Source organism: Thamnophis elegans, chromosome 14, assembly GCF_009769535.1.
Source record: "Thamnophis elegans isolate rThaEle1 chromosome 14, rThaEle1.pri, whole genome shotgun sequence".
Taxonomy (NCBI): domain Eukaryota; kingdom Metazoa; phylum Chordata; class Lepidosauria; order Squamata; family Colubridae; genus Thamnophis; species Thamnophis elegans.
The window spans coordinates 27,367,461-27,394,315 of record NC_045554.1 but is presented as its reverse complement, the minus strand read 5'-3'; the positions used below and the strand labels follow the sequence as shown (position 1 = coordinate 27,394,315).

Here is a 26,855-nt window from a genome sequence, read left to right as displayed (position 1 = left end):
AATGCAGGAGTTTTCTCCAGCACCAGAGACCAAAGGCCTCCATTCTTTGGCGCTCAGCCTTCCTTATGGTCCAACCTTCACAGCCATCCATTGCAACTGGGAAAACCTCTCTATGCCTGCCTCTCTATGGCATAGAAAACTCCTAGTTTCTAAAGGAGGCAAACCACTTCGGAAAAAGCCCAATTTAAATCTGATAAGTTTTTCAATCACTGCTGCTTCCTAAGTACCATTCTTAAACAGAATTCTTTGACTACATTTATTCTTGACAGCCTCGTTGTTTGGATCCATTATAACCTGGTTTTTTGCTTGGGAAGATGGCGGGGGGGGGAAGGGATATGATCATAAATAGAAATAATGACCATTCGTGGCGTGAATAATGCAGTGAAATTTCACTTCGTCTCTTCCATTATTCGAACGTGGCTCATCCATCTGAAGTAAATGCTGGAAGATTCAAGAACAGCGAAAGGACCTTCTGCCCCCCACCCCAACTGTTCTTTCAATCCTGAGCTAAACAGTGGATGCACTTTCATTAAACATGATGGGCCGGAATAATTTTCTCCTAACACTAAGCATTTACAGAAGAGAAACGAATGGAAGTTTGAGAAGAAAGTTATGGCTGAGAGTTCAGCTCAATCATTTGGAAGGAGAGTAACAGATAAGGGTTGGCCAAGCCCCCCACCCCCCCCCAAGCAGCACATAAAACTCAGGTACCCCATCCTTCCATTTCATCCAAAGGCCTAGAGCAGTGATGGCCAAACTTTTCGGCACCATACCGAAAAGGGAGAGCCTACACATGTCACATGCATACACGTCACATGTCACACGCCCACACATGTCAGACCCGCAACCAGAAAGAGGTGTTGTAAAGGGGGATGCGCGCTGGGAAATGAACTTCCGATTTCTGGCACATGCATGCACCTAGTCTTGTGGTTACTGGCATGCATGCACATGTGATGATCAGCTGGCTGGTGCAGAGGCCCATACTGAAAAGCATTCCACTTTCCGGTACTGCCGCATGCATGAAGGCCAGCTGATCATTGCGCACACATGTGCAACAGAAACCAAGAAGAGGAATGGGCACCTCTGCACATGCCAGGAGACATGGCTCCAGATGCCACTTTGGGCACATGTGCCATAGGCTCGCCATCACGGGCCTAGAGAATGTCCGATCCAAGGAAGCCGTATTATTTGAATGCTCAGGGTTGAACTATGGAGTTCTTGATGCTCTCCGAGCTTGGTTGTTTTCTCGAGGACATTTTATTACCAAACTAGGTAACGTCATCATTACCAATGGAAGAGAGTAGAAGAGGTAGCATCATCGTACTGATAGAAGAAAATATTTGCAGCTCAGAATTGAAATGTGGGGTCCTTGATGCTCTCTGAGGTTGGTGGTTTTCTTGGAGATGTTTTATTACCCAACTAGGTAACATTATCAATGCTGGAAGGGAGTGGGGCTTGCTCTCATTTCATATACTAGTGGCTTGCCCTATCAGTGTTGGTGGGAGTGTTATCTGTGGTTTCTTGATTAGGTTATTGTTTACTGTTGATTCATCTGAATTGAGTTCCTTGATTGGGGTATTGTTTACTGCTTATTCGTTGATCTTAATCTTGGTGATAATGTCTGCTTCTATGTCTGTTGATTGCTGGCAAGGTCTTTCAGCCTTTCAATTGTCTCTTTTGAACGATATGTAGAGGTCCTCTGTGTCTATGTGCCTGTTGATAGCTGATTTGTCTGAATGTTGGGCATCGAAGAATTCTCTTGTGTTTGCAGACTAAGATCTCAGTCTTCCAGTTGAAATTATGGTGACATATGTGTTGTGCAATTCAGGAGTTTTCATCATGTCTGCTGCTAGTTGACAGTAAGAACAATTGATTAGTGGGACAGCTTATCTTTGGAAGTTGTGAGTGCTCCATCATTGGAGATTTTCAAGAAGAAAACTGAACAGCCATTTGTCTGGAATGTATAGGGCAGTGATGGCTAACCTTTTTGTTGTGTATTGACAGCGTGTGCTGAAAGCGTGTGCCCCCACATGTGACAGTGTGCGTGCCTGCCTGCACCCATAATGCAATGCATGTGCAACCCCTCCCTTCGCGCCCTCTTTTGGGCCTGGAAAGCCTCCTGCACCAACCTGGAAAACAAAATGGGGCATGGGGGCGTTGCGCAAACCCCCAAAATACAATGCATGGCAGAGACCCAAAGACTAGCTGGCCATTGGGAGGCATGTGCAAATGCATGTTGGAGCTGAGTTGGGGTGATGGCTGGTGTGCCCACAGAGGGCTCTGCATGCCACCTGTGGCACATGTGCCATAAATTGGCCATCATGGGTATAGGGCAGGGGTGAAACCCAGCAGGTTCTGATAGGTTCTGGAGAACTGGTAGCAGAAATTTTGAGTAGTTCGGAAAACTGGTAGCGGAAATTTTGAGTAGTTTGGAGAACTGGTAGCGGAAATTTTGAGTAGTTTGGAGAACCGGTAGTGGAATTTTTGAGTAGTTTAGAGAACCGGTAGTGAACAGTTTGAGCAGTTCGGAGAACTGGTAGTGGAAATTTTGAGTAGTTCGGAGAACCTGCAAATGCCACCTCTGGTTGGCCCCAGAATGGGGAGGGAATGGAGATTTTGCAGTATCCTTCCCCTGTCACATCCACCAAGCCATGCCCACCAAGCCACACCACACCCACCAAGCCACACCCACAGAACTGGTAGTAAAAAAAGGTGAATTTCACCACTGTTATAGAGTCTCCTGCTCCAGCAGGGGATGGGATTAGAAGACCTCCAAGGTCCTTTCCAGTCCTATTATTCTACGTTCTAATATGTGTTTATAGAAGTGCTCTGCTACTCTTCTGCCTGCTTGTCTTTAGCTAGGTCCTCTTCTTATACTTTCTTAATCTTGGTTACCTGGCGAGATTTTACTAACTTGTGAATTTGACCATTTCTTTTTCTTTACTTGGTAAAGCGAGGGGAGATGAGCGTCTCTTGGGTTTGCAGTGAATGCTCTGATGCCCACAGATACTGCATGGAGAACAGTCTGTCAAGGCTTCTTGCTCTTGAAGAATCAATGTTGGGTTGATTCTTTCCCAATGGAGAATAACATGCCTGACTGGGGAGTTCTGGGAATTGAGGTTTGCCCATCTTAAAGTTGCCGAGATTGCAAAATACTGCTCTTGTTGTTAGTTGCGAAGTTGTGTCCGACCCATCGCGACCCCATGGACAACATTCCTCCAGGCCTTCCTGTCCTCTACCATTCTCTGTAGTCCATTTAAGCTCATGCCTGCTGCTTCGGTGACTCCATCCAGCCACCTCCTTCTCTGTCGTCCCCTTCTTCTTTTGCCCTCCATCTCTTTACAGCATCGGACTTTCCTTTCAGATATGTCCCCAGCTGAGCGTCCTTTCGGCTTTGGCCCAGCCGCTTCACTCTTTCTGGCACTACTAGTACTAGCCCTCTGCTCTTCCCCAGTAGCTCATCTTCTGGCATCCTATCTTTTTTCCTTTTGGTACTGTCCATGGGGTTTCCATGGCAAAGATACTGGAGTGGGTTGCCCCTTTCCTTCTCCAGTGGATCACGTTTCGTCAGAGGTCTCCACTATGACCTGTCCATCTTGGGTGGCCCTGCAAGCACCATAGCTCATTGAGCTATGCGAGCCTCTACACAACAAGGTAGTACCTGTTTTTTTTTATAATGAGTATTATCTCCCTCAAAGTAAATCTTTCAAAGACACCTTCTTAAACTATCCATTGTCTTTGGCAAGAAAATGCTTTTTAAAAAAGAAGGAGGAGGAGGAGGAAGAGGAAGAGGAAAAAGAGGAGGAGAAGGAGGAGAAGAAGAAGATGATGAAGGAGGAATACTCACCTTGTTTTCCAGCCTTCCGATCAACTCTGCTAACCTGTTGATTTGTGCTTCCAAGCACTCCTCTTTGGTGTCTGAGGATGCTACAGAAAAAGAAACATACAGTAAATTAAGAGGGATGAAATTCACCCTGCTTGTGTGGGAAGGCTAAGCCAAAAATAAACATGAAATAGAAAAGGTCAAAAGGAGGGGAGGGCACAAAAAGAAGTATTTGTGATAATTAGAACATAGAGCATAGAAGAGCAAGGTTGGAAGGGACCTTGGTGGTCTTCAAATCCAACCCCCTGCTCAAGCCGAAGACCCTATACCATTTCGGACATGATTAATGAATGCCCCATTTTGGACTTTTCTGGAAACTGAAGACCTAAGTCTTCATCCCATTGGCCTACTGAAATGATTACTCTATCTCCCACCCTCTAGAAATAAAGGGAATTCTGTAATACAACATTCTCCACAAACCATCTTTTGTTTAAGAGCTGTCACAGAGAGCGGTGCAATCTGTTCCCATCAAAAAGTTTCATTGTTGAAAATGCACAGTATTTGAATGATGGACCCATTCACTTGAATGTCCAAATCTTCTCGATTGTCCCCAAGGTGGTCCTTCACTTTACAAGGACAATGTACCATTTGTTTTTGATCCAGAATGCTCCCTGTCACTTGTCATGGGTTATCTTCTATCTCTAACTAATGTGTTCAGTTTGCAACTCCTCCTTAATGTAAATGGGGAAGGGAAGATCCCATATAGCTGGTCCCTTTGTCCTCATTTCCATATGGTATAACTTCTTCCCTACATCTGAGTAAATGTTCTGCAAAACTCAAAAACTCTTTTCTCCTTCTCCAACCTTAAATGTTCCATGAGCCATTTGGACCCCTTTCCCACAGGAAAGAAAACACCGGAAGCCACAAAGGTCCTAATCGAAAGCCCCCCCCCTTCAATTCTGGTGCCAACCGGAAGTCCGGTTCTCCCACCACAGAGTCTCCTCCTAGCACAGTGTCCTTTTTCCTCTACTGGTCGTAACCAAAAGCCCTAGCAATTGTGGAGCTGAGTGGAAAACCTGCCCCTTGCCATAGAGCAGTGTTTCTCAACCTTGGCAACTTGAAGATGTTCGGACTTCAACTCCCAGAATTCCACAGCCAGCGAATGCTGGCTGTGGAATTCTGGGAGTTGAAGTCCGGACATCTTCAAGTTGCCAAGGTTGAGAAACACTGCCATAGAGTGACTGGTTTAATCTTGCAGCAGAGGGATGAAAGAGCCACCTGCAGCTCCAGACCCTTGGGTTGCCAACCCCTTGTCCTATCTTTTCAGAAGGCCCAGTTTTATCTGGAAGTAATAAAAATGCTTCCTTGTTTTATTTTGTTTTTACTTCTTCCAGATAATACACAATCATTCCTTAGAGGAGGGTTATCCAACCTTGGCAACTTTAAGACTGGTGGGCTTCAACTCCCAGAATCCCCCAGCCAGGCATGACATCACTCATGCTGGCAGGAGGAATTCTGGGAGTTGAAGTCCACAAGCCTTAATTGAACCATTAAAGTTGCCAAGGTTGGACACACCAGCTTTAGAAGGTTTAAGGGCACTTCATTACCTTTGTTATCCTCTTTTGGTCAGGTTTCCATTTGATGGCCCCAGAACTGAACCCAGAACTGGACTCCATAAATTGGCCAGCCAAAACAGAACAGAGGATGATTGAGATACACTCTGTGGATGCAACATGGAACTATAATAGTCTTCTCAGTATCAGATCAAAACATTTCTAGTTTTACTTGGACTCCAGGTCTAACCGATTCCAGGCAGCATGGGCAATATCAAGATGATGGGAAACTAGGAATCTGACCTTTTTTGGGAGGCCACACATTTCCCACTCCTAAGCAGAGGTGGATTGCTCCCGGTTTTACTACCGGCTCGGTGCGTGCGTATGCGCAGTTCAATGTAAATTGTTCTTCGCACATGCGCAGAACAATTTACAGTGAACTGCGCCCATGCACGCACTACTAAACAACATGCCAGCAACAGTGACCAGGGATTGTGAGCCGCCCTGAGTCCCCGCTGGGGAAAAGGGCGGCATATAAGTGCAATAAATTCAAATTCAATTCAACTGGTTCAGGGGCGTGGCCAGCCTGGGTCGCTTCCGGTTCTGCGACCCAGGCTCAAATATCATTATTGGTTCATCTGAATCAGGCCGAACTGGACCAAACTGGGAGCAACCCACCTCTGCCCCTAAGCTGATAAATTTCCTTTTGAAAAGCAAGGAGTCAAACACTAGAGCAGTGTTTCTCAACCTTGGCAACTTGAAGATGTCCGGACTTCAACTCCCAGAATTCCCCAGCCAGCATTCGCTGGCTGGGGAATTCTGGGAGTTGAAGTCCAGACATCTTCAAGTTGAGAAGGTTGAGAAACACTGCACTAGAGTAAGAAAATGCATATTCATACAAACCAGGGTGCGTTCCGGATTCTTTTACTGCTGGTTCACTCAGGGACGCGCTTCGCTTCGCGCGGGGACTAGATGCGGACTACGCGTGCATGCACTGATGAAAAAAATTGCTTCTGCACATGTGCAGAAGCAAAAAAAAAGATGGCAGCACCTATGGCCCCCACCGATAGAATCAGTTTGGGTCCATGCATGTCCGAGTTATTACCTACTCAGCCGAACCAGGCCGAACCGGGAGGAACCCACCTCTGATACAAACAGAGAAGCAAGCAATTGTCCTAGAGCAGTGGTTCCCAAACTTGGCAACTTTAAGATTTGTGGACTTCAACTCCCAGCAGAGCTGGCTGGAGAATTCTGGGAGTTGAAGTCCACAAGTCTTAAAGTTGCCAAGTTTGGCAACCACTGTCCTAGAGTGATCATTTTCGGCTTAGAAAGGGCTTGTTCTCTTTGTAAAAATTCAAATTGGCACGATTGCAAATGGTTTTCGTGACTCCTTTTCCCCTCAACAGAGTCTTCTCACAGCGTGGTGCCGAATATATTTCAACAGACAGATTCCTGGAAACGAAGAGACCATCTCCAAACACAAGATCCTTTTGATCCAAGCTTTCTTTGACCACCAACCTAGTCAAATCTGATCAACCAACAAGACTTACCGGTCTGGAAACTTTTCCTGCGTTCCTTAGTCATGATTCTGTTATTGGGAGAATAACCTGACACGGGATTGTCATACCAACTGTCCATGGCATTGTGGCCAGATTTATTGTGGATGTGTCTATATGGGAGAAGGATAGACAGATGACCAGATGGGAAAAAAAGGAAATGAATGTTTTCTGTTTTCTGTTTTCTTTTAGCTACATGGTTTAAATATCCTTCATTAAAACATACCCAACATTCTTTGCTAGCTGAAAAGCTGCTCAGAACTACAACAAAATAGTTTCCCTTTAAAAAGTTTAAAGACATGGGGGGAAAAAGAATGAAAGAGCAAAGTACAAATGAATAAGCCATGGATATAGAAATGTCATGGAGGTTATAGCTTTCTAATGTAGCTCAATTGGCTGTAAATAACTGAGTTTATTATAATGCTGTCAGACCAAGAATCTCAGGGAAGCTTTTCGCTAACACTTGACCCTTCTCCAATGTGACGTTCATGAGATGGATTCAGACTAAAGCTCAATTCAACAGACAGGAACAAATTCTTGCATCCTGTAACAAATTGGCTCATCCTTTTCAATGTAATTGTGTTCTTAGAAGCAGAAATTGCAATATAAAAACATTTTCTCCTACTTTCCCCCCACTGCAGTCCTGGGAGCTGAATAGAGCTGGGCGGGAGCACCCAAAGAGATCCTACTGATAACATTTTGAAAAAGTCCACAAGAAACTCAGCGGCAAGCCCCAGTCTGTATGGCTAGGCCCATGATGGTGAACTATGGCATGTGTGCTACAGGTGGCACACAAAACCATCTTTTTGGGCATCCCAGCCATCGCCCAGCTCCAGTGCATATGCATGTGCGCTTCCCACCAGCCAGTTGGTCTTCAGGTTTGCGCGCTTATGCATGGGTGTGTGTGTGTTTGCATGCATGGAGGCCCCCGCTCGCATTGCATTTTGGGGCCTCGTGTGGCCCCTTGTGCCCCATTTTGGGCCTGGAAAGCCTCCTGTACCAACCTGGAAGCCAAATATGGGTGAGGGGAGTGGGGCAATGCGCAGGGCAGTGGGGGAGTGCGGGGGGGGGGTTTCGCGCGTGCATTGCGTTAAGGGTGCAGAAGGCACACACGCTTTCAGCACGCAAATAACAAAAAGGTTAGCCATTACTGGGCTAGGCTCTTGCAATTTTATTCAACCGATGAACAAAACTGGCTACAGAAACTTGTCAATTGAACGTTATATGCTACTAAAACTCTTCTGTCTGTTTGCAACCTTCAACTGGGTGAATTGGTGCATCGTAGGGGAACAATTATGGAACCAAAGAACCAATTTAAAGAACACGCCCAAAATCCAGGATCCATTATAATTCCTTTAGGATTGAAATTCCAAGTATTGTCAGGCCTGCAAGCCATCTTTTATTTTGGATCTTTGGCCTGCCACACTTTCTGTTATTCTGCTATGCATTTTCTATCGTGGGAAAATGGGAGGGGGGATTGTAAGGAGTGAGATGCTATGTAGCCATAACAAAATTCTTTCTAGAAAGCCAAGGTCATCCTTTGTCTTTGCATCTCTGCACCTGACCGGAAATGGATGGGTGGAACTGCCAGCATGGCAGTGGGAGGTTGGACCATGTGATGGACTGGTGGGTGTGGGGGCAGGATCTTGAACTTTCAACTGGGTGGGGAAAACCAGAAAGCCTTCAGATTCAGGTTTTCCCAGATGTGCCAACATGGCTCTCTTCAGAAATTGGAACTTTGAGCAATACTTTGCCTTGGACTCCGATTTAATTTTGGATGCTATTTGGAACCCTGACAAGGAATTTTTTTGACACACCCTAACTGGGTGGGTCATAGAAACTGATGAGGTATCAGTCCCTTCCAGGGGTGGACTTCAAAATTTTTAGCAAGTGGCCTTCTGCCCGGTTGCTGGGTGGGCGTGACCATGCTGGCCGGCCTCCTGCACCACACGGGGGGCATTTTTGCCCTCCCTGGGCTCTGGAGCTTCCCTCAAGCCTCTGGGAAGATGAAAATGGCCTCCCCGGGCTCTGGAGGCCCTCTGGAGGCCAGAAACGGCCTTCCTGAACTTCTGGTAGGCCCAGTTTTTGCCCTCTCTGAGCCTCTGTGTGCACCGTGCACTTACCTGCATCCAAAACGGGCTGCGTGGGGACTCCTGGGAGGGCAGGGTGAGGTGGGCGGGGCCAGCCATGAGTGGGATTTGGGGGTTCTCCAAACTGCACAGAATCTTAGCTAGAGGTTCTCCTGAACCCTGTGAATCCCCCCAGTAGCCCACCCCTGGCCCCTTCAGTTAAAAGGTAGAAGAGCAACACTCCAGGGAGAAATCCTTCGGAGAGCTCTCTCTATGCACGTGTTCATTTACCAATATTCCCCGGAAGTTGAGATTTCAAGGATCTTTTGACCAGTTAGTTGTACAGGCGAAGCTGTGGCCACCGCAGACCCGCTGACCTGCTTTGTGGCACTTCTGCGGTATGCCACAATCATGTGACTGTGATTTCCAACACTCTCTGCCAGCTTCTCATAAGCAAGTCAATGGGGAAGACAGCGGGAAATCAGAATTTGCTCCACTGCTTGTCTACCCTGTAGAAAAACAGTGAAAAAGCAATATCCCTCACCCTCCTGGCAACAACTATCAAATCCATAAGTGGTAAGCTTCAGTAATATCCAAGGTAATTGCTTCCTTTTTTAAAATAAGAGCTTCAAGAGGAAACACACAGGAAGTGAGCCGTTATTGACTTTCTCATTTGCGGGTTCCTGAGTTGAAATAAATCCTTAATTGTTCCATCTGACAACTAATTGCTTTGGTGACGGTTGCCTCTTTCTTTTAATTGGCACCTGAACGACACACTTACTCAGAGGATTTAATGCGTGTTACACTCCTTCTACAAATGAAAATACTTGGCATTTAAAGGCAGCATATGCTGTAAAATAAGATAACAGATTAACAGAGTTGGAAGGGACCTTATAGGTCATCTAGTCAAACCTCCCACTCAAGCAGGAGACCCTACACCATTTCTGACAAATGACAGCCCAATCTCTTCTTAAAAGCCTCCAGTGATGAAGCTCCCACAACTTCCGAGGGCAACTTCTGTTCCATTGGTTGATTGTTCTCACTGTCAGAAAAGTTCCTCCTTATTTCCAGGTTGAATCTCTCCTTGATCAGTTTCCATCCATTATTCCTTATCTGGCCTTCGGGTGCTTTGGAAAATAGCTTGACCCCTTCCTCTCTATGATAGCCCCTCAAATATTGGAACACTGCTATCACGTCTCCCCTGGTCCTTCTCTTCCCTAGACTAGCCATGCCCAGTTCCTGTAAACGTTCTTCATCTGTTTTAGTCTTCAGTCCCCTCGTTATCCTGGTTGCTCTTCTCTGCACTCTTTCTAGAGTCTCAACATCTTTTTATAGTGTGGTGACCAAAACTGGATGCAGTACTCTAGCTTTAGTCTTATTAAGGCTTTATAGGGTGGTATTAGTACCTCCCTTGATTTTGATTGTATCCCTCTGTTAATGCAATTTAGGATTGCTCTGCCTTTTTTGGCTGCCGCTACACACGGTTGGCTCCTATTTAACTGGTTGTCCACTAAGACTCCAAGATCCCTCTTACAGTCACTGCTATTAAGCCTGGTTTCACCCAGTCTATATGTGTCCTTTTGGTTTTTCTTGCCTAAGTGTAAGACTATACTTTTCTCTATGCTGAATTTCATTTTGTTAGGCAGGGCCCAGTATTCCAGTCTGTCAAGATTCATCTGGGTCTTGAGCCTATCTTCTAGGGTATTAGCTATTCCTGCCTGCGTAGTGTCATCTGCAAATTTGGTAAATTCCCCTTCTATTCCCTCATCTATAGCATTCCTTCAACACATATACTGGACCAGATATGTCACAGAAGATTTGCTGGTGTGATTTCCAAACCCTCCTTGGCATATCTGGTTTTTTTAAAAATCTAGATTAACTGTATGTTAAGAGATTATCTCTAGATCAAGATTGAACTGTGGGGTCCCTGGTGCTCTCTGAGCTGCATTCTTTGCTTGCAGACCAGGGGTGGGTTCCTGCCAGTTCTAACCTCTTCTATAGAAGAGGTTCCACAAATCTACAGTGCCGTTTAGAACCAGTTCCAGCTCCCTCCCCCCGCCCGTCCGCACATCATCAAGATGAAGAGCGAGAGGAGGAATTCTGGGAGTTGAAGTCCACAAGTCTTAAAGCTGTCAAGTTTGAACACCCCTGGGTTTTTTTTCTAAAGGGTTAGGGGTGCAAGGGTCTTGTAACTTGACAGCTTTAAGACTTGCACATTTCAATGCCAGAGTTGCTGAGCCAACATGACTGGAGGAGGAATTCTGGGAGTTGAAGTCCAGAAGTCTTAAAGCTGTCAAGTTTGAACACCCCTGGGTTTTTTTTCTAAAGGGTTAGGGGTGCAAGGGTCTTGTAACTTGACAGCTTTAAGACTTGCACATTTCAATGCCAGAGTTGCTGAGCCAACATGACTGGAGGAGGAATTCTGGGAGTTGAAGTCCAGAAGTCTTAAAGCTGTCAAGTTTGAACACCCCTGGGTTTTTTTTCCCTAAAGGGTTAGGGGTGCAAGGGTTTTGTAACTTGACAGCTTTAAGACTTGCGTGCTTCAAATGCTAGAGTTTCTGAGCCAACATTTTGGTTGCTAAGCAAGAGCGTTGTTAAGTGAGTTTCACCACATTTTACAAGTTGGCCACGCCCACCCAGTCATATGGCTGGCAAGCCATTCCCACCCGGTCACATGGCTGGAAAGCCACTCCCACAAAGCAGGCCACACCTACAGAAGAGGTTCTAAAATTTGTTGAAACCCACCACTGTTGCAGACGTTTCATTATCTGACCAAGTAACATCATCAGTGTTAGCAAGTTGTAGTTTGCTCTCTGTTCATAGTCAGGTAGTCCTCGACTTACAACCACAATAGAGCCCCAACATTTCTGTTGCTAAGCGAGACAGTTGTTCAGTAAGTTTTGCCCCATTTTACAACCTTTCTTGCCACAGCTGTTCAGTGAATCATTGCCATTGTTAAGTGAGTAACACATTAATTGCATCTGGCTTCACCCATTGACTCTGCTTGTCAGAAGGTCACAGAAAGCGATCATGTGACCCTGAGACACTGTAACTGTCATAAATATGAGCCAGTTGACAAGCGTCTGAATTTTGGTCACATGAATATAAGGATGCTGCAACAGTCATAGCTGTGAAAAATGGTCATAAGTCCCTTTTTCAGTGCCACTGCAACTCCAAATGGTTACTAAATGAACGGTTGTAAGTCGAGAACTATGTGTACAGTAGCTTGCCCCACCAGTGTTGATGGAAATGTGGTTTTCTCCTTGATAGTAATAGTTAGAGTATTGTTTTCTGCTTAATATTTGCCTGGTATTAATCCCTGCTTATCTGCATCTCAGTTGTGCCTACCAGTGTCAGATACAAATCTCCAATAAACCACACACTTACTAGCATTGATGCTGTTACCTAGTTGGGTAATGAAACATCTATAAGCAAACAACCAAGCTCAGAGAGCACCAAGAACTCCACATAAGGACATGTAAAATTGAGATCATATCTATGAGTAGGGCCACTGAAGGGAAGCCCAATATCAACTCTTAAAGATGCCATGGTGAGGAAAGGAGGGGTGAGCGCATTCCACGCATACCTTCGGCTAGAGTAGTATCTCAGATTACTACAGCAGGCTTGTGAGGTGTGCACCTCATTGGTGAATGTGATTTATGACACAGACTGAGGGGAGGAAAGAGGAGCAAAGTTCAGCTATAATTAAAATGAAGTCAGATCTGACTGCAATGGGGTATTGCCGAAATGGTGTTGCTAATAAAGGACTGGATTTCTTTTGAAACTTGGCTCGAGGCTCATGAATGAATTAATTAGGGCATCTTTAGGATTAGGGTTAGGGTTAGGGTTAGGGTTAACCCTAATCCTAACCCTAATCCTAACCCTAACCTGATAGACATTCAGATCTGACCTGACTGACACCCAGATCAATTTCACAAAGCTGTGTCTGTTCAACATTTGCATCTAATTAAAAGGAAGTCTATTCTTTAAGACATCTACAAATACATTCTTTTCACATTGCAAAGTTTTAAGTTTTTCCTTTTTGAACTACCAAGGAAAATTGAACATGGAAACTCCAAACCGAAAACCTACTTTCTAAAGCAAAAACAATATTCTAGCATGAAAAAAGGATGATGAAATAATTTATCTTCTCATTTTTACCTGCATATTTTCTAACTCGGGGGCTGAAAGGGAGGTTTTTTTTTTAACCCATGCTGGCTGGGGAAATCTGGGAGTTGAAGTCCACAAATCCTAATGTCACCAAAGTTGGAACGCTTCTGATCGAATGGAAGCAACCTGACTGACCATTATATGATCTACTCACTGTGGGGACCCTCTGCACTAATAGCAAAGGAAACATATTCCAGAAAGAGTCCAGAGAAGAGCAACAAAGATGATTAGGAGACTGGAGGCTAAACCATATGAAGAATGGTAGCAGGAACTGGGTATGTCCAGTGTAATGAAAATAAGGACTAGGGGAGACATGATAGCAGTGTTCTGATATCTCAAGGGCTGCCACAAAGAAGAGGGAATCAAGCTATTCTCCAAATCCCCTGAGGGCAGAACAAGAAGCAATGGGTGGCAACTAATCAGGGAGAGAGGCACCCTAGAATTAAGGAGAAATTTCCTGACAGTTAGAACCATTAATCAGTGGAACAACTTGCCCCCAGAAGTTGTGAATGCTCCAACACTGGAAGTTTTTAAGAAGAAATTGGGCCAGTGGTGAAATTCAATTTTTTTAACTACTGGTTCTGTTGGCGTGGCTTTGTGGGCATGGCAAGGGAAGGATACTGCAAAATCTCCATTCCCACCCCATTCTGGCGCCAGCCAGCAGTGACATTTGCCGGTTCTCTGAACTATTCAAAATTTCGACTACCGTTTCACCAAACTACTCAAAATTTCCACTATCGGTTCTCCAGAACCTGTCAGAACCTGATGGATTTCATCCCTGGATTGGACAACCATTTGTCTGAACTAGTGTACGGTTTCCTGCCTATGCAGAGAGTTGGAGTAGAAGACCTCCAAGGTCCCTTCCAACTCTGTTATTCTCTTCTCTTCTCTTCTACTGTACTCTATTCTTTCTCTACTTTGTTCTATTCTATTGTATTTTATTATATTATACTGTACTCTATTCTATTCTATTCTATTCTATTCTATTCACACAGTGTCCCCTCTCCCCAGTGGGAAGGCGAGATGCAACATGCAAATGCTTCCCTCCATGCTGTGTTAGCATCTCTCTTATTTGAAAACCAAAGCCGCAGCCTGATGCGCCTGGCTTTCATTATCCAGACTTTGTAAAGGATGCTATCCTGCCCCGAAGCCTGAATAGATGCCTTAGCTAACTGTGATTTGCTCAATGTGAAACTGCTGCACAGAACTAATAGCCTCCCTCCAAGGCACGGAAGATTTGAAGCAGCTTATCTTCCCGCGATGCGCCTTTTAAGTCAAGTCTCATGAATATAGATTGGCTGGAGGCCGACGCCAGCATCAAAAGCGGCAGCGCAGCTCAAAATAGGAAGGCAGGAACGAGTGGCCTTAGAAATTTCAATTTTCTTACTGGCGAGCTTCTCTTGATGGAGGGAAAGAGAAGGTCAAGCCGGAAAGGGGAATAATTGAACATGAGTGGGGGCAGAGAATCTCCCTGCAACCATCTCCTTGTGCTTTTTAACGATAATATTTGGCGTTTAGTAACCATCGGACACCTCAGAGATCATAAACTTTAAAACAGCCGTAGAAAAACCTACACCAATGATTTTGATAAAATGTGCTTCAGAGATGCTTTTCTTACATCAAAGCCAACAAGAGAACTGCAATTCGCTTTGGAATCGTCTCAGCAGAATCTAAGGACAGCTTTATAGCTTGGTCAGGCCAGCAGCTGGTCTATGGAACAGAAAAACAGTCAGAAGGGACCTTGTAGGTCATCTAGTCCAACCCTGGGGAGCGGGGGGGGGGGGGTTAGGCCTTTGGGATGGGGAAGCCAGAGGGTGTGCAGCAGTCCCGCAAGAAATGGAGGAAGGGAGGTTTGCACTCATGAACTCTGGCGTTGCTGAGTGGAGTTGTTTATACTTCTTCAAGGCCAACTGTCCTGAGGCACACAAAACCTGCAGAGGAGATTTTCCCAAAACATCTTACTGAACGATGATTGGACTCTCTGTGCTGGACCATAGGGGTGATTTTCAATGTGTAACTTTTGGATGGTTTATTCCAGATCTTCCCTTGCTTCCCTGCTGTCAGTTCATTCTTAGTAGCAGAATAACAGCATCGGAAGGGACCTTGTAAGTCATCTAATCGAACCCCCTGCTCAAGCACCATTTCTGACAGATGGCGGTCCAGTCTCTTCTTGAATGCTTCCAATGTTGAAACTCCATCCATGCCCCCAAAGAGACTTGAGACTGGTTTAATTCAGCATTCCCTCTCGCTTTTTAAAGAGAAAATTCACAGGCGTGAAAAGGAGGGCCAGGGACCCCCGGCATGTGGGGAAGAAACAGAGGCGGAAGCCCAGAGTTTTGTGAGCATAAGTCACCGAGCCCAGATGTGTCTTTGATGGGAAAGAAACATTCAAAGGGACCCTTTAATTAACTCACAATAACTCTGGCTGGGAATTTACTCAGTTTCCAAGATCCGATGAGCACTGAAAGTTTTTAAGAAGAGATTGGATAACTATTTGTCTGAAAGCGTATAAGGCAGTGATGGCTAACCGCATCGAAAACCCAAAGACCAGCTGGCCAGCACACGCATGCCAGTTTTTTGGCCATCTTGGGGGTAACAAATGAAAAGTGGCCCCAAAAATGGACTGAAAATGGCCCCGAAAAATGGCCTGAAAACGCCCTTTTTTTTGGCCATTTTTCGGGTTGTTTTCCGGCGCTCCGGCGCCTGCAACGAGCAACTGACAATGGTGTGCGTGCCCACAGAGAAGGCTCTGCATGCCACTCTGGCAAGCATATCATAGGTTCGCCATTGTGGGTATAGGGTTTCCTGCCTGAGCAGACGGTTGGATTAGAAGACCTCCAAGGTCCCTTCCAACTCTGTTATTCTAATTCTAGTGCTAAGCAATAAATATGCTTTTTCTCAAATCTGCGTCATTCTAGCTCTTGGCTTGTACAGCCTGTTTGCTTGCTTGCTTGTTTATTAAATTTATTGATGTCCATCTTACTGCAAGATAACTCTGGATGATTTACAATATTAAAAAGATATTAACATTTTGAAAAGCCCGTAAACCACAGGAGCTAAACAATACGAAAGTTAAACACATAAACTAACTAAAAGATGGGGAGGGAGGTGGGCTGTGTTATTAATCTGTCACCCCCACACGCCCCCAATGTGAAAATCTCCCCATTGGAACCGCAGGCCAGGTGTTATACTCAATTTCAATGAGGGCAGCATCAGGGCTGTGTTTGACCTTGGGGGAGGGGGAATGGGCGTGGCCCAATGGTGGGTTGCTGCCAGTTCAGTGCCTCAAAATTTTTGTGTCTGCATGTTCACTTCGCTCACATGCACGCCAGATGTGCTCTCTGCGCGTGTGCACACTTGCAAATAAAAAAGTCTGTCCATGTGCAAAACCTTAAAAAAAATTTTTTTTTTTCCAATGAAAATTGTTCTGCGTATGCGCAGAACCGAAAAGCAAGATGGTGGCCCCATAGGAGAACCGGTTCGGGGGTGTGGCAGGCATGGGTCATTGGCGGTTCCAGCAACCCAGGCCGCCAAGTTACTACCAGTTCAGCTGAACTGGTCCAAACCGGTAGAAACCCACCTTAGGCCGTGGCTAGGGGGTGTGGCCAGCTCGATGTCACTTGTGTCAGGGGCACCTATGGTGGCCCGAGCATTCTGCCAGCAAAATCGGGCTTCTGAGCTCCATTTTGCTTATTACGGCCTCCTGCAACCCTCAGCCAGTGAAAACGGAGCTTGGGAGGGTCATCCTCCCGAGCTCCATTTTTGCTGGCAGAGGCACTGTGGGCCAGTCCTTTACTGTTACAAGGGCGGTCCTGCATGCCAGATCTAAGCGCCCCATGGGCTATATTCAGCCACCGGGCCTTTGACAGCCCTGTTGTAGAAAGTCAGGAAGGTTGGAGACGACCACACTGTGGGACCCAATATGTCCCAAAGGGCAGGTTCAACGGCCGAGAAGAAGCATGTCCAGAATCCTGATGGCTGGAATAGCCTGGCCATTGGGGCCTGCAGGATGCCTCCAATCCTGGCACCAGTGGGATGGGATGGGCCAATCCCAGTGGGGTGAGATTCAAAATTTTTTTTACTACTGGTTCTGTGGGCATGGCTTTGTCGGTGTGGCTTGCCTTAGCAGGCATGGCTTGGCTTGGTGGGCATGACTTAGTGGGCATGGCAGGTGAAGGATACTGCAAAATCCCCATTCCCTCCTGATCAGCTGGGACTCGGGAGGCAGAGAATAGATGGGGCGGGGTCAGTCAGAGATGGTATTTACCAGTTCTCCAAACTTCTCAAAATTTCCGCTACTGGTTCTCCAGAACTGGTTAGAACCTGCTGAATCCTGCACAGATTAGGCCTCCTCCGAATTCCATCCGTCAGCCAGTGCCGACTGGCAAATCCCTGGGGGAGGGCCTTCTCTGTGGCTGCTCCGGGCCTCTGGAACGATCTCCCCGTGGAGATCTGGACCCTCACCACCCTCCAGGTTTTCCGCAAAGCCACGAAGATCTGGTTGTTCCAGCAGGCCTGGGGCTGATGAATTTCCAGCCCCACTTGAAATGTTGTGACTGCTGTTGTTTTTACTTTGTCTGTCTTTTGTCTTATTTGTATCCCCTCCCCCCTTTTGGTTGTTAGCCGCCCTGAGTTCCTCGGGAGTGGGGCGGCATACAAATTAAATAAACAAACAACAAACAATCCCACCTCTGGCTGAGATGATCTTTCAAGTAGCCAAGCTATCATGGGTTTGGTGCTTGAAGTAATCAGCCTATCAAGATTAGTAACTACATACGGTCCTCAGTTTACAACTATGCATTTAGCGACCAAAGTTACATGGACACTGAAAAAAGTGACTTATGACAGGTCCTCACATTTATGACTCTGGTAGGAACTCCATGGTCGAGGGATCAAAATTACTTGGCAACCAGCATGTATTCATGATAGTTGCAACATCTCGAAGTCACGTGATCCCCATTTGCGACCTTCCTGGCTGGCTTCCAACAAGCAAAGTCATCGGGGGAAGCCGCTTATGCTTAATGACCACACGATTCACTTAACTGCAGCAATTCATTTAACAACCATGGCAAAAAAAGGTAGTGGGGTTATTATTTTGTATTCTTGTACATTGGGTTTTTGTTCTTTGGAAGCCGCCCAGAGTTACAGTAGTAAGAGTGAGTGGGCAGCCATATAAATCTTCTAATTGAAAATAAATAATAAAGTAATATAAAATATAAAATAATAATATAAAATAATATAATATAATATAATATAATATAATATAATATAATATAATAATATAATATAATATAAAATAATATAATATAATATAATATAATATAATATAATAATATAATATAATATAATATAATATAATATAATATAATATAATATAATATAATATAATATAATAATATAATATAATATAATATAATATAATATAATATAATATAATAATATAATATAATATAATATAATATAATTAATATAATATAATATAATATAATATAATTAATATAATATAATAATATAATATAATAATATAATATAATAATATAGTATAAAATAATATAAAATAATATAAATAATAATATAAAATTATATAAAATAAAACACATAAAAATAAAATAATAAAATAAAATAAAATCAATGAAATAAAATAAATAATAAAATAAAATCAGTGAAGTAAAATAAAAATATAAACTGGGCTGGTTCACTTAAAAGCTGCCTTGGTTACTAATGGACATTCTGGCCCCAATTGTGTTGGGAAGTGAAGGACTCCCTCCCTTAAGAACTTGTCCACTTCTACTTTCACAACTTTCTGGCCAACATCCCACTAGAGGGCAGTGAATCCTCCTTCACCGTTTCCCTTTCTAGTGGAAAAGAACAATTGTGGGAGGAGGCACATTTCATCCTAGATGCACCAGTTCACTATGCAAAACCCTAGATAGATAGATAGATAGATAGATAGATAGATAGATAGATAGATAGATAGATAGATAGATAGATAGATAGATAGATAGATAGATAGATAGATAGATAGATTAGATGATAGATAGATAGATAGATAGATAGATAGATAGATAGATAGATAGATGATAGATAGATAGATGATAGATAGATAGATAGATGATAGATAGATAGATGATAGATAGATAGATAGATAGATAGATAGATAGATAGATAGATAGATAGATAGATAGATAGATAGATAGATAGATAGATATGGAAAATGCTAACATGTTGCTGCCCTCTAGTGACTGTCGGTAGTCGAGGCCCAGATCCGGCAACTCCAAGCGGGGAAAAGTGGCGCTTAACTCTTTCCTTGCATGCTTAATTTTCCTCTTCTGAATATTTCAGTGGCAAACAGGAGGTGACCCACCAAGCTATCCAGATGGAAAAGAAAGATGTTTGATGTGTATATCAAAGAAATCCCAGAGCACTTCAAGGGGGAAAAGAACCCTGTTCTCCAGGGAAGTAAAATGCTGTAAAATCCTCATTCAAAATGATTTTACATTCAGGACTGATAATTTTGGCAAAAAAAAACCCCAATCCATTAAAAATACAGACAGGAAAGAGAGCCCAGTGGGGGGACCTCGATCAAAGATATTTCCCCTTGAAAAACATGGGGAACCTCATACCCCCACAGCTGTTCTAAGGGCAGTTTGGGGGTTAAGAAAAAAAGGGGGTTGTTACTTCATGGCAGATGAGGCTCCATGGATATTTCATGTCTCATAAAGGGGGTCTCATTCCATCTATGAGCCAGACCATAATATTTTTACAGATGAACAGAGTTGGAAGGCACCTTGTAGGTCATCTAGTTCCACCACCACCCCGCCCAAGCAGGAGACCCTATACCAGGGGTGAAATTCAGCAGGTTCGGACAGGTTCTGGAGAACCCGTGGTGGAAATATTGAGTAGTTCTGAGAACGGGCAAATACCACCTCTGTCTGGCCCCAGAGTGGGGAGGGAATGGGGATTTTGCAGTATCCTTCCCCTGCCACGCCCACCAAACCACGCCCACAGAACCGGTAGCAAAAAAAATTGAATGTCACCACTGCCCTATACCATTTCTGACAGATGGCAGTCTAGTCTCTTCTTGAAAGCTTCCAGTGATGATGTTCCCACAACTTCCAAAGGCAACTTTTGTTCCATCGGTTGATTGTTCTCCCTGTCAGAAAATTCCTCCTTATTTCCAGGTTGAATCTCTCCTTGATCAGTTTCCATCCATTATTCCTTGTCTGGCCTTGGGGTGCTTTGGAAAACAGGTTGACCCCCCTCCTCTCTGTGGCAACCCCTCAAATATTGGAAGAGTGCTCTCCTGTCTCCCCTGGTCCTTCTCTTCACTAGACTAGCAAGGCCCAGTTCCAACAATCGTTCATCGTGTGTTTTAGTCTCCCATCCCCTCATCATCCTGGTTGTTCTTCTCTGCACTCTTTCTAGAGTCTCAACATCTTTTTTATAGTGTGGTGACCAAAACTGGATTCAGTACTCTAGGTGTGGCCTTACTAAGGCTTTATAGAGTGGTATTAGGACCTCCCTTGTTCTTGATTGTGTCCTCTGTTAAAGCAGTTTAGGATTCCATGGGCTTTTTTAGAGCACTTCTGCCATGTCTCCCCTGGTCTTTCTCTTCACTAGACTAGTCATGCTATGTTAAGCCATTTGGGATTAACGGGGTAGGGATATACAGGTAATCCCAGACCTACGACCACAATTGAGCCCAAAATTTCTATTGCTCAGTTGTTAAGTGAGTTTTGTCCCATTTTATGACCTTTCTTGCCACAGTTGTTAAGTGAGTCACTGCAGTTGTTAAGAGTAACTCGGTTGTTGAATGAGTCTATCTTCCTCATTGACATTGCTTCTCACAAGGTGGTGGGGCACTTCAACTGTCATAAATATGAATCAGTTGCCAAGTGTCTGAATTTTGATCAACGACCCTGGAGATTTTGCAACGGTCGTAAGTATGAAAAGGGCCCTAAGTCCCTTTTTTCAGTGTCCCTGTAACTTTGAATGGTCACTAAATGAACTGTTGTAAGTCAAGGACTAATAAGAAATCCCAGGACATGTCTTCTGTTCACCTGTCATCCAGGATTTAGCATGTTATAGGGACCCAGCTCAGGCTGTGGAATTATGGGACACTAAATCATCAGCAATTAAATGGGGTTGCTGAGATATATTTTCCCTAATTAGGCTCTATTTTGTTTAATTAGTTTATGATGTAGCATACAAAGAAAATACAAAAGCAAATAATGGAAAAAATCGGGCAGGGAAAAGGGAGGAGTGAGCAGAAGAAGGGGAAAAAGACAAAAAAGGCATTGACTTTTGATTCTCTTTGATGTAGAAAAACAAGGCAATTATTAGATTCTTATTTTTAAAAGTACTTAAGAATAGGACCCAGCTGGATGGGGGTTGAAGAATTACAAAAATGGATTTTCTAACTAAAAATTAGATTTAAAAATTGCCAAACGTAAAGAAAAAGAGAGATAAACCTTCTTTTATTATCCTACCACACTATAAAAAAAAAGATGTTGAGACTCTAGAAAAAATGCAGAGAAGAGCAATCAAGGATGATTGGGGGTCTGGAGGCTAAAACCTACAATGAATGGTTGCAGGAACTGGGCATGGCTAGTCTAGTAAAGGACCAGGGGAGACATGATAGCAGTTTTCCAATATTTGAGGGGCTGCCACAGAGAGGAAGGGATCAAGCTACTTTCCAAAGCACCTGAAGGCCACCTGAAGGAACAATGGATGGAAACTGAACAAGGAGAGATTCAACCTGGAAATAAGGAGGCATTTTCTGACAGTGAGAACAATCAACCAATGGAACAGAAGTTGCCTTCGGAAGTTGTGGGAACATCATCACTGGAAGCTTTCAAGAAGAGACTGGGCTGCCATCTGTCAGAAATGGTGTAGGGTCTCCTGCTTGAACAGAGGTTTAGACTAGATGACCTATAAGGTCCATTCTATTAATCTGTAAATCTGTAAGCTCTCTAGCTCAGGGGTCTCCAACCTTCTGGGGAATTCTGGGAGTTGAAGTCCACCAGGTTTAAAGTGGCCAAAGTTGGAGACCCCTGACCTAGGTAATCCAGAATAACTGGTTTTCTTTGATTTAAACTTCTGAGTAACCATGTACATTAAAAGATAGAGAGAGCAATAATTCATCTGCTTTTCAGCCTTTTGAATAACTCTCGCCTTACCTTACCAGATCTGAGGGAGCAGAAAGATTCCTACGTAAGCAGCTATTTATGATCTTTATTTTGTTCGATTTAAATGAGGTGACCAGGAGGAGGATTTGAATGAGAAAAATCTCTTGATACCAGCTTTTGATCTCGTCCCCATTTCCATAGCAACTGGTTTTTTGGGTTATGGTCAAGACAGCAGCTGCTTTGCGTGTAGCTGTGAAGTATATGATTTTCATTTCCTTTTTAGTGCTCAAACCAAGCCTGTAAGGGCTCCTCTCCTAACTTAAGAAAGTGAAGACTCTTGAAATGGATTATTTCAAAAGGAACCTTTAATTAAGAAGAATGGAAGCCATTAGAGGCAAAGCAACATCTGAATCCCTTTAGGCAATGCAAGTAGAATTAAAGTAATAGTGACTCCTCCTCTTTGTCAGAATACAGATTCTAGCCAATACACAAGTGTGAAAATGTTTCCTTCATCAACTGGCCTGATAGCTTAATAAACATACATTCCCATGGCTATCTTACGTTAGACATTAAAGTAAAACATCCCACACGGCCATCATAAACATTCCCCAAAAGGTGGTGGGATCTCCGGCCTTTCAGGTGCCAGGAGACCAGTTGTGAAATATCAGTTGTCACAGGCATTGCCAATAAATTGACTCCAAGGTCCCCCTCCTCCCAATTGAATGGCAGGATCACTTTTAGGGTTATCTGACAGCCCGTGCTTCCTAAAATCCCTTTTGGTTTCCTTGCCCTCCCTCCCTTCAACTTCTAGGAGGTGCAACTTCCAAAGTTTCAAGGGAGGAAACCTGAGTCTTGAAGCTAGTCCTCATCACGTTGTGTGAATTTGCATCTTCACAGAGTTTGTTAAAAAAAAAAACCCTCCAAAAAACCCCTCCACTGTGAAGACAAAATAAAAAGGGAAAGTCCTAAACTCCTTGGTCTTGGGACATCTCCCATCTTATGACTCTTTTTCGTAGAAACCATGTTTAGCCCTCAGCTCCAGTATGCATGCAGCCAGCTGATTTTCAGCCTTCTGGAGGGCCAGGGGTGGTTGTTTTCCCCCTCCCCAGGCTTCGGGAAAGCCTCCGGAGCTTGGGGAGGGCAAAACCTCCCCCCATGTGGGGTGTGTGCGTGTCGCGCATGCATGCATGGAGGGGTCATGCGCGCATGCACAGGTGTGGGTGGGGGTCATGCACGCATATACAGACGGGATGGTGGGGGATGGCAGAATGAAAATCCAGTCAGAGCTGAAGAAGCTTCTTGGATGAGAAGTGAAACGTCTTCAAAGAAAAAGGAAGTCCAGTTGCCTCCTGAAAAAGCATCTTTGGGACTTCTGGATAGCTTGTGATCCCATGTGCAAATGTCAAAGCTGGGTCAATGAACCAACTAAGCGGAAAACATTGTGCCGACTCAGCAAAGATATGTTGGAGCATTAAAACATATTCTAACAAGCCAACCTTATTTAATGAACATATTCGTATGTGGCAGTGGTGGGATTCCAATAATTTACCAACAAAGGCCTCTGCCCTAATGCCCAGCTGGGTAGGCAGGGCTCGGTATCATGTGGGCATGGCCAAGTCAATGTCACTCAGGTCGATGGGCACTTCGCCTTAGTTGTTACAATAATAATAAGGGTTAACTGGAGAGGCAGTTTCTGTAAGCAGGGCAATAAAGATGAGACTAGAAACCACATCAGGATGTTTCCTTCCTGCCTTCCTTACAGGATTAGCCCTGTAAAGTGGGAAAAAACAAAAGATTTCTTCCAACAACCGGTTCTCCCAACTGCTTAGGAAGTTATGAACCAGTTCTCCCGAATAGGTGCGAACTGGCTGAATCCCACCACTGCTATGTGGCATATTCCAAGCAGGTTAATTCTAGATTGCATCAACAAGATTGGGATTCAGTTAATCCCATTGAAATTAACAGGGGCATCTCCTAGGATGCTGCACGCTTCACTGATTTCTATTCTACTTTTTCAGAGTAAGTTTGATTGAACCTCATCTGTACAAAAAGAACCTTAACGACTCTGAAACTCAGCATTATAGAAAGCAGCAGAATTGAATTTTAATACAACCTGAAAACATTGGATACAGATAGTAGACTATGCTAAAGGTCTATGTACTACACCTCCATATTTCTCAAGAACAGAAGAGAAAAAAGGACCTTTGTTTATTACAGAATAACAACATAACCGAGTTGGAACGGACCTTGGAGATCTTCTAGTCCAACCAGTGGTGAGTTGCAGGCAGTACGCTCTGGTACGGGCGTACCAGAGCCAGCCTGGAGCATCGGATACCATTCCTGTATGGTGCTTGAGAGGGCCCACTCACCTGCCTGAGCTCCTTGACGAACTTTTAAGTCTTCAGTGCTTCCGCGCAAAGCTTGTACAGCACCTGCGCGACGCTCCGCTGAGCAGCTGGAGCATTGTGGAGGCTCGCAGAAGCGGTAAGACGTATGCGTGCGCTGTCCGTGTCCATGTGGACGCTGCCGGGCCCGTTCCAACCATACCGGTTGGAACGGGATCTGGAACCCACCACTGAGTGCTGCCCTCTGCTCAAGCATTTCAGATATATAGTTGCCAAACTTTTCTTAAAAACTTCCAGTGATGGAGCAACCACAACTGAAGCAAACTGCTCCCACTGATTAGTTGTTCTCACAGTCAAGAAATTCCTTCTTACTTCTAGGTCGAATCTCTCCTTTATGACCTTCCACCTGTTACTTCTTCTTCTGCCTTCAGATGCTGTGTGACAGCTCCTTAGATATTGGAACACTGCTATCATGTCATCCCTAGTCCTTCTTTACACAAGAGTAGGCTAGTTAAAAGAAATATATCCTGATTTTAAATAATGAATAGTTCCTTGATGAATGAAAACATGACATTTTGAAGATGGGTTTAGCTCTCGGTTTGGGAGTTCCGTATCAACATTTGAAGGGGTATCACAAGGAAGAGGGGGACAACTTATTCTCCAAAGCACCCGAAGGCAGGACAAGAAGCAATGGACGGAAACGAATCAAGGAGAGAAGCAACCTAGAATTAAGAAGAAATTTCCTGACAGTGAGAACAATTAACCAGTGAAACAAATTGCCTTTAGAAGTTGTGGTGCTCCATCACTAGAGGCTTTCAAGAAGAGTCTGGACAGCTATTTATCAGAAATAGTATAGGTCTGCTGTGAGAGCAGGAGGTTGGACTAGAGGACCTCCAAGGTCCCTTCCAATTCTGTTGTTACTGACTCATGAACCTTACAACTCTGACTTAGCCTAGTTAATTCGGCTTACAAGTTCTACGTTCAGAATCCAACTGATGACTTTCCTGTGTGACACTTTGATTTGCAACCCTTGTAAGCCAAACAAGCTGAATTTCTCTATAATACAAGTATGTGTGTTTCTTCTTCTTCTTCTTCTTGTGCCATATCCATCATCAGATGTTGGTGATTATGTTGGCAATCCTATTTTTGTCAACAGCTGCATGAAAAAGTGCTGCTGATTTTTGTCCAAACCAGCCCCTTAGATTTTGAAGCCATGATATTCTTCTTCTTCCTGGACCTTGTTTGCCTTCAATCTTTCCCTAGAGAATTGTGAAGGATGCCGTATTTTTCCGGGTGTCGCATTCCATGTCTAAAATATTCTAACTTTTGCTTTTTAATGGTTTTGATTATTTCGCTTGGCTTTCCCAGGTGGCTCATCACCTCCTCATTTCTGATTTTGTCAACCCAGCTTATACGTAACAGCCGCCTGTAAATCCACATTTCAAATGCTTCTGGTCTTTTTAAGTGACTTCGTATTTGCAAGATTTGTGTGTGTGTGTGTGTGTGTGTGTGTGTGAGAGAGAGAGAGAGAGAGAGAGAGAGAGAGAGAGAATGAAAGAGAGAGTTATGGAGAGAGAGAATGAAAGAGAGATGGAGAGAAAAAAGATATATGGAGAGAGAGAGAATGAAAGAGAGAGTTATGGAGAGAGAGAGAATGAAAGAGAGAGAGAGAGATGAAGAGAGAGATGGAGAGAAAGAGATGGAGAGAGAGAATGAAGGAGAGATAGATGGAGAGAAATAAGATGTATGGAGAGAGAGAGAATGAAAGAGAGTGGAGGTCGGACACACATCTCTCTCCATATCTGCCTGTGCTTCATTTGGGGCAGAACATTTTATTCCATCTTAAAGGATGTAACTGCTTCTCTGGCTCTCTCCTTAATGGCTCCTTCATCCCTTCCTCAAAGCCATCTCTGCATTCCTCTACAGAGTGCTCATTCCTAGTTAAATTCTGCATCACCACAACACATCTACATCAATATTTTAGCACAACCCTAGTAATATCCTTCCTAGCAGACACTCCCAAGCATAGAGAAAAACAACAACACTCTCAGCATTAGCAAAACCAGCTACAACAAAATAAATCATTGTTGGTGTCAGGAAAGACAGCCACAGACATACACCACTGGGCATTAGTAATTTGATCATGGAGGTGGTTAGCGGTGTCACATTTCTGGGGACGCAGCTAACAATCTGGTTAGCTTGCTCGCTCAA

At 44.1% G+C, this 26,855-nt stretch overlaps 1 protein-coding gene across 1 annotated transcript in view; it reads right to left on the bottom strand.

Moving 5' to 3' along the window:
* Positions 1-26,855, bottom strand: part of NECAB2 (N-terminal EF-hand calcium binding protein 2) — a 190,538-nt gene that overhangs the window by 31,516 nt on the left and 132,167 nt on the right. Inside the window, exons 8-9 of the mRNA XM_032231091.1 lie at positions 6,927-7,045; positions 3,848-3,927 (exon numbers count right to left, since the gene is read on the bottom strand). Coding sequence (XP_032086982.1) covers positions 3,848-3,927; positions 6,927-7,045 — 199 coding nt within the window. The remainder of the gene's footprint in view (positions 1-3,847; positions 3,928-6,926; positions 7,046-26,855) is intronic.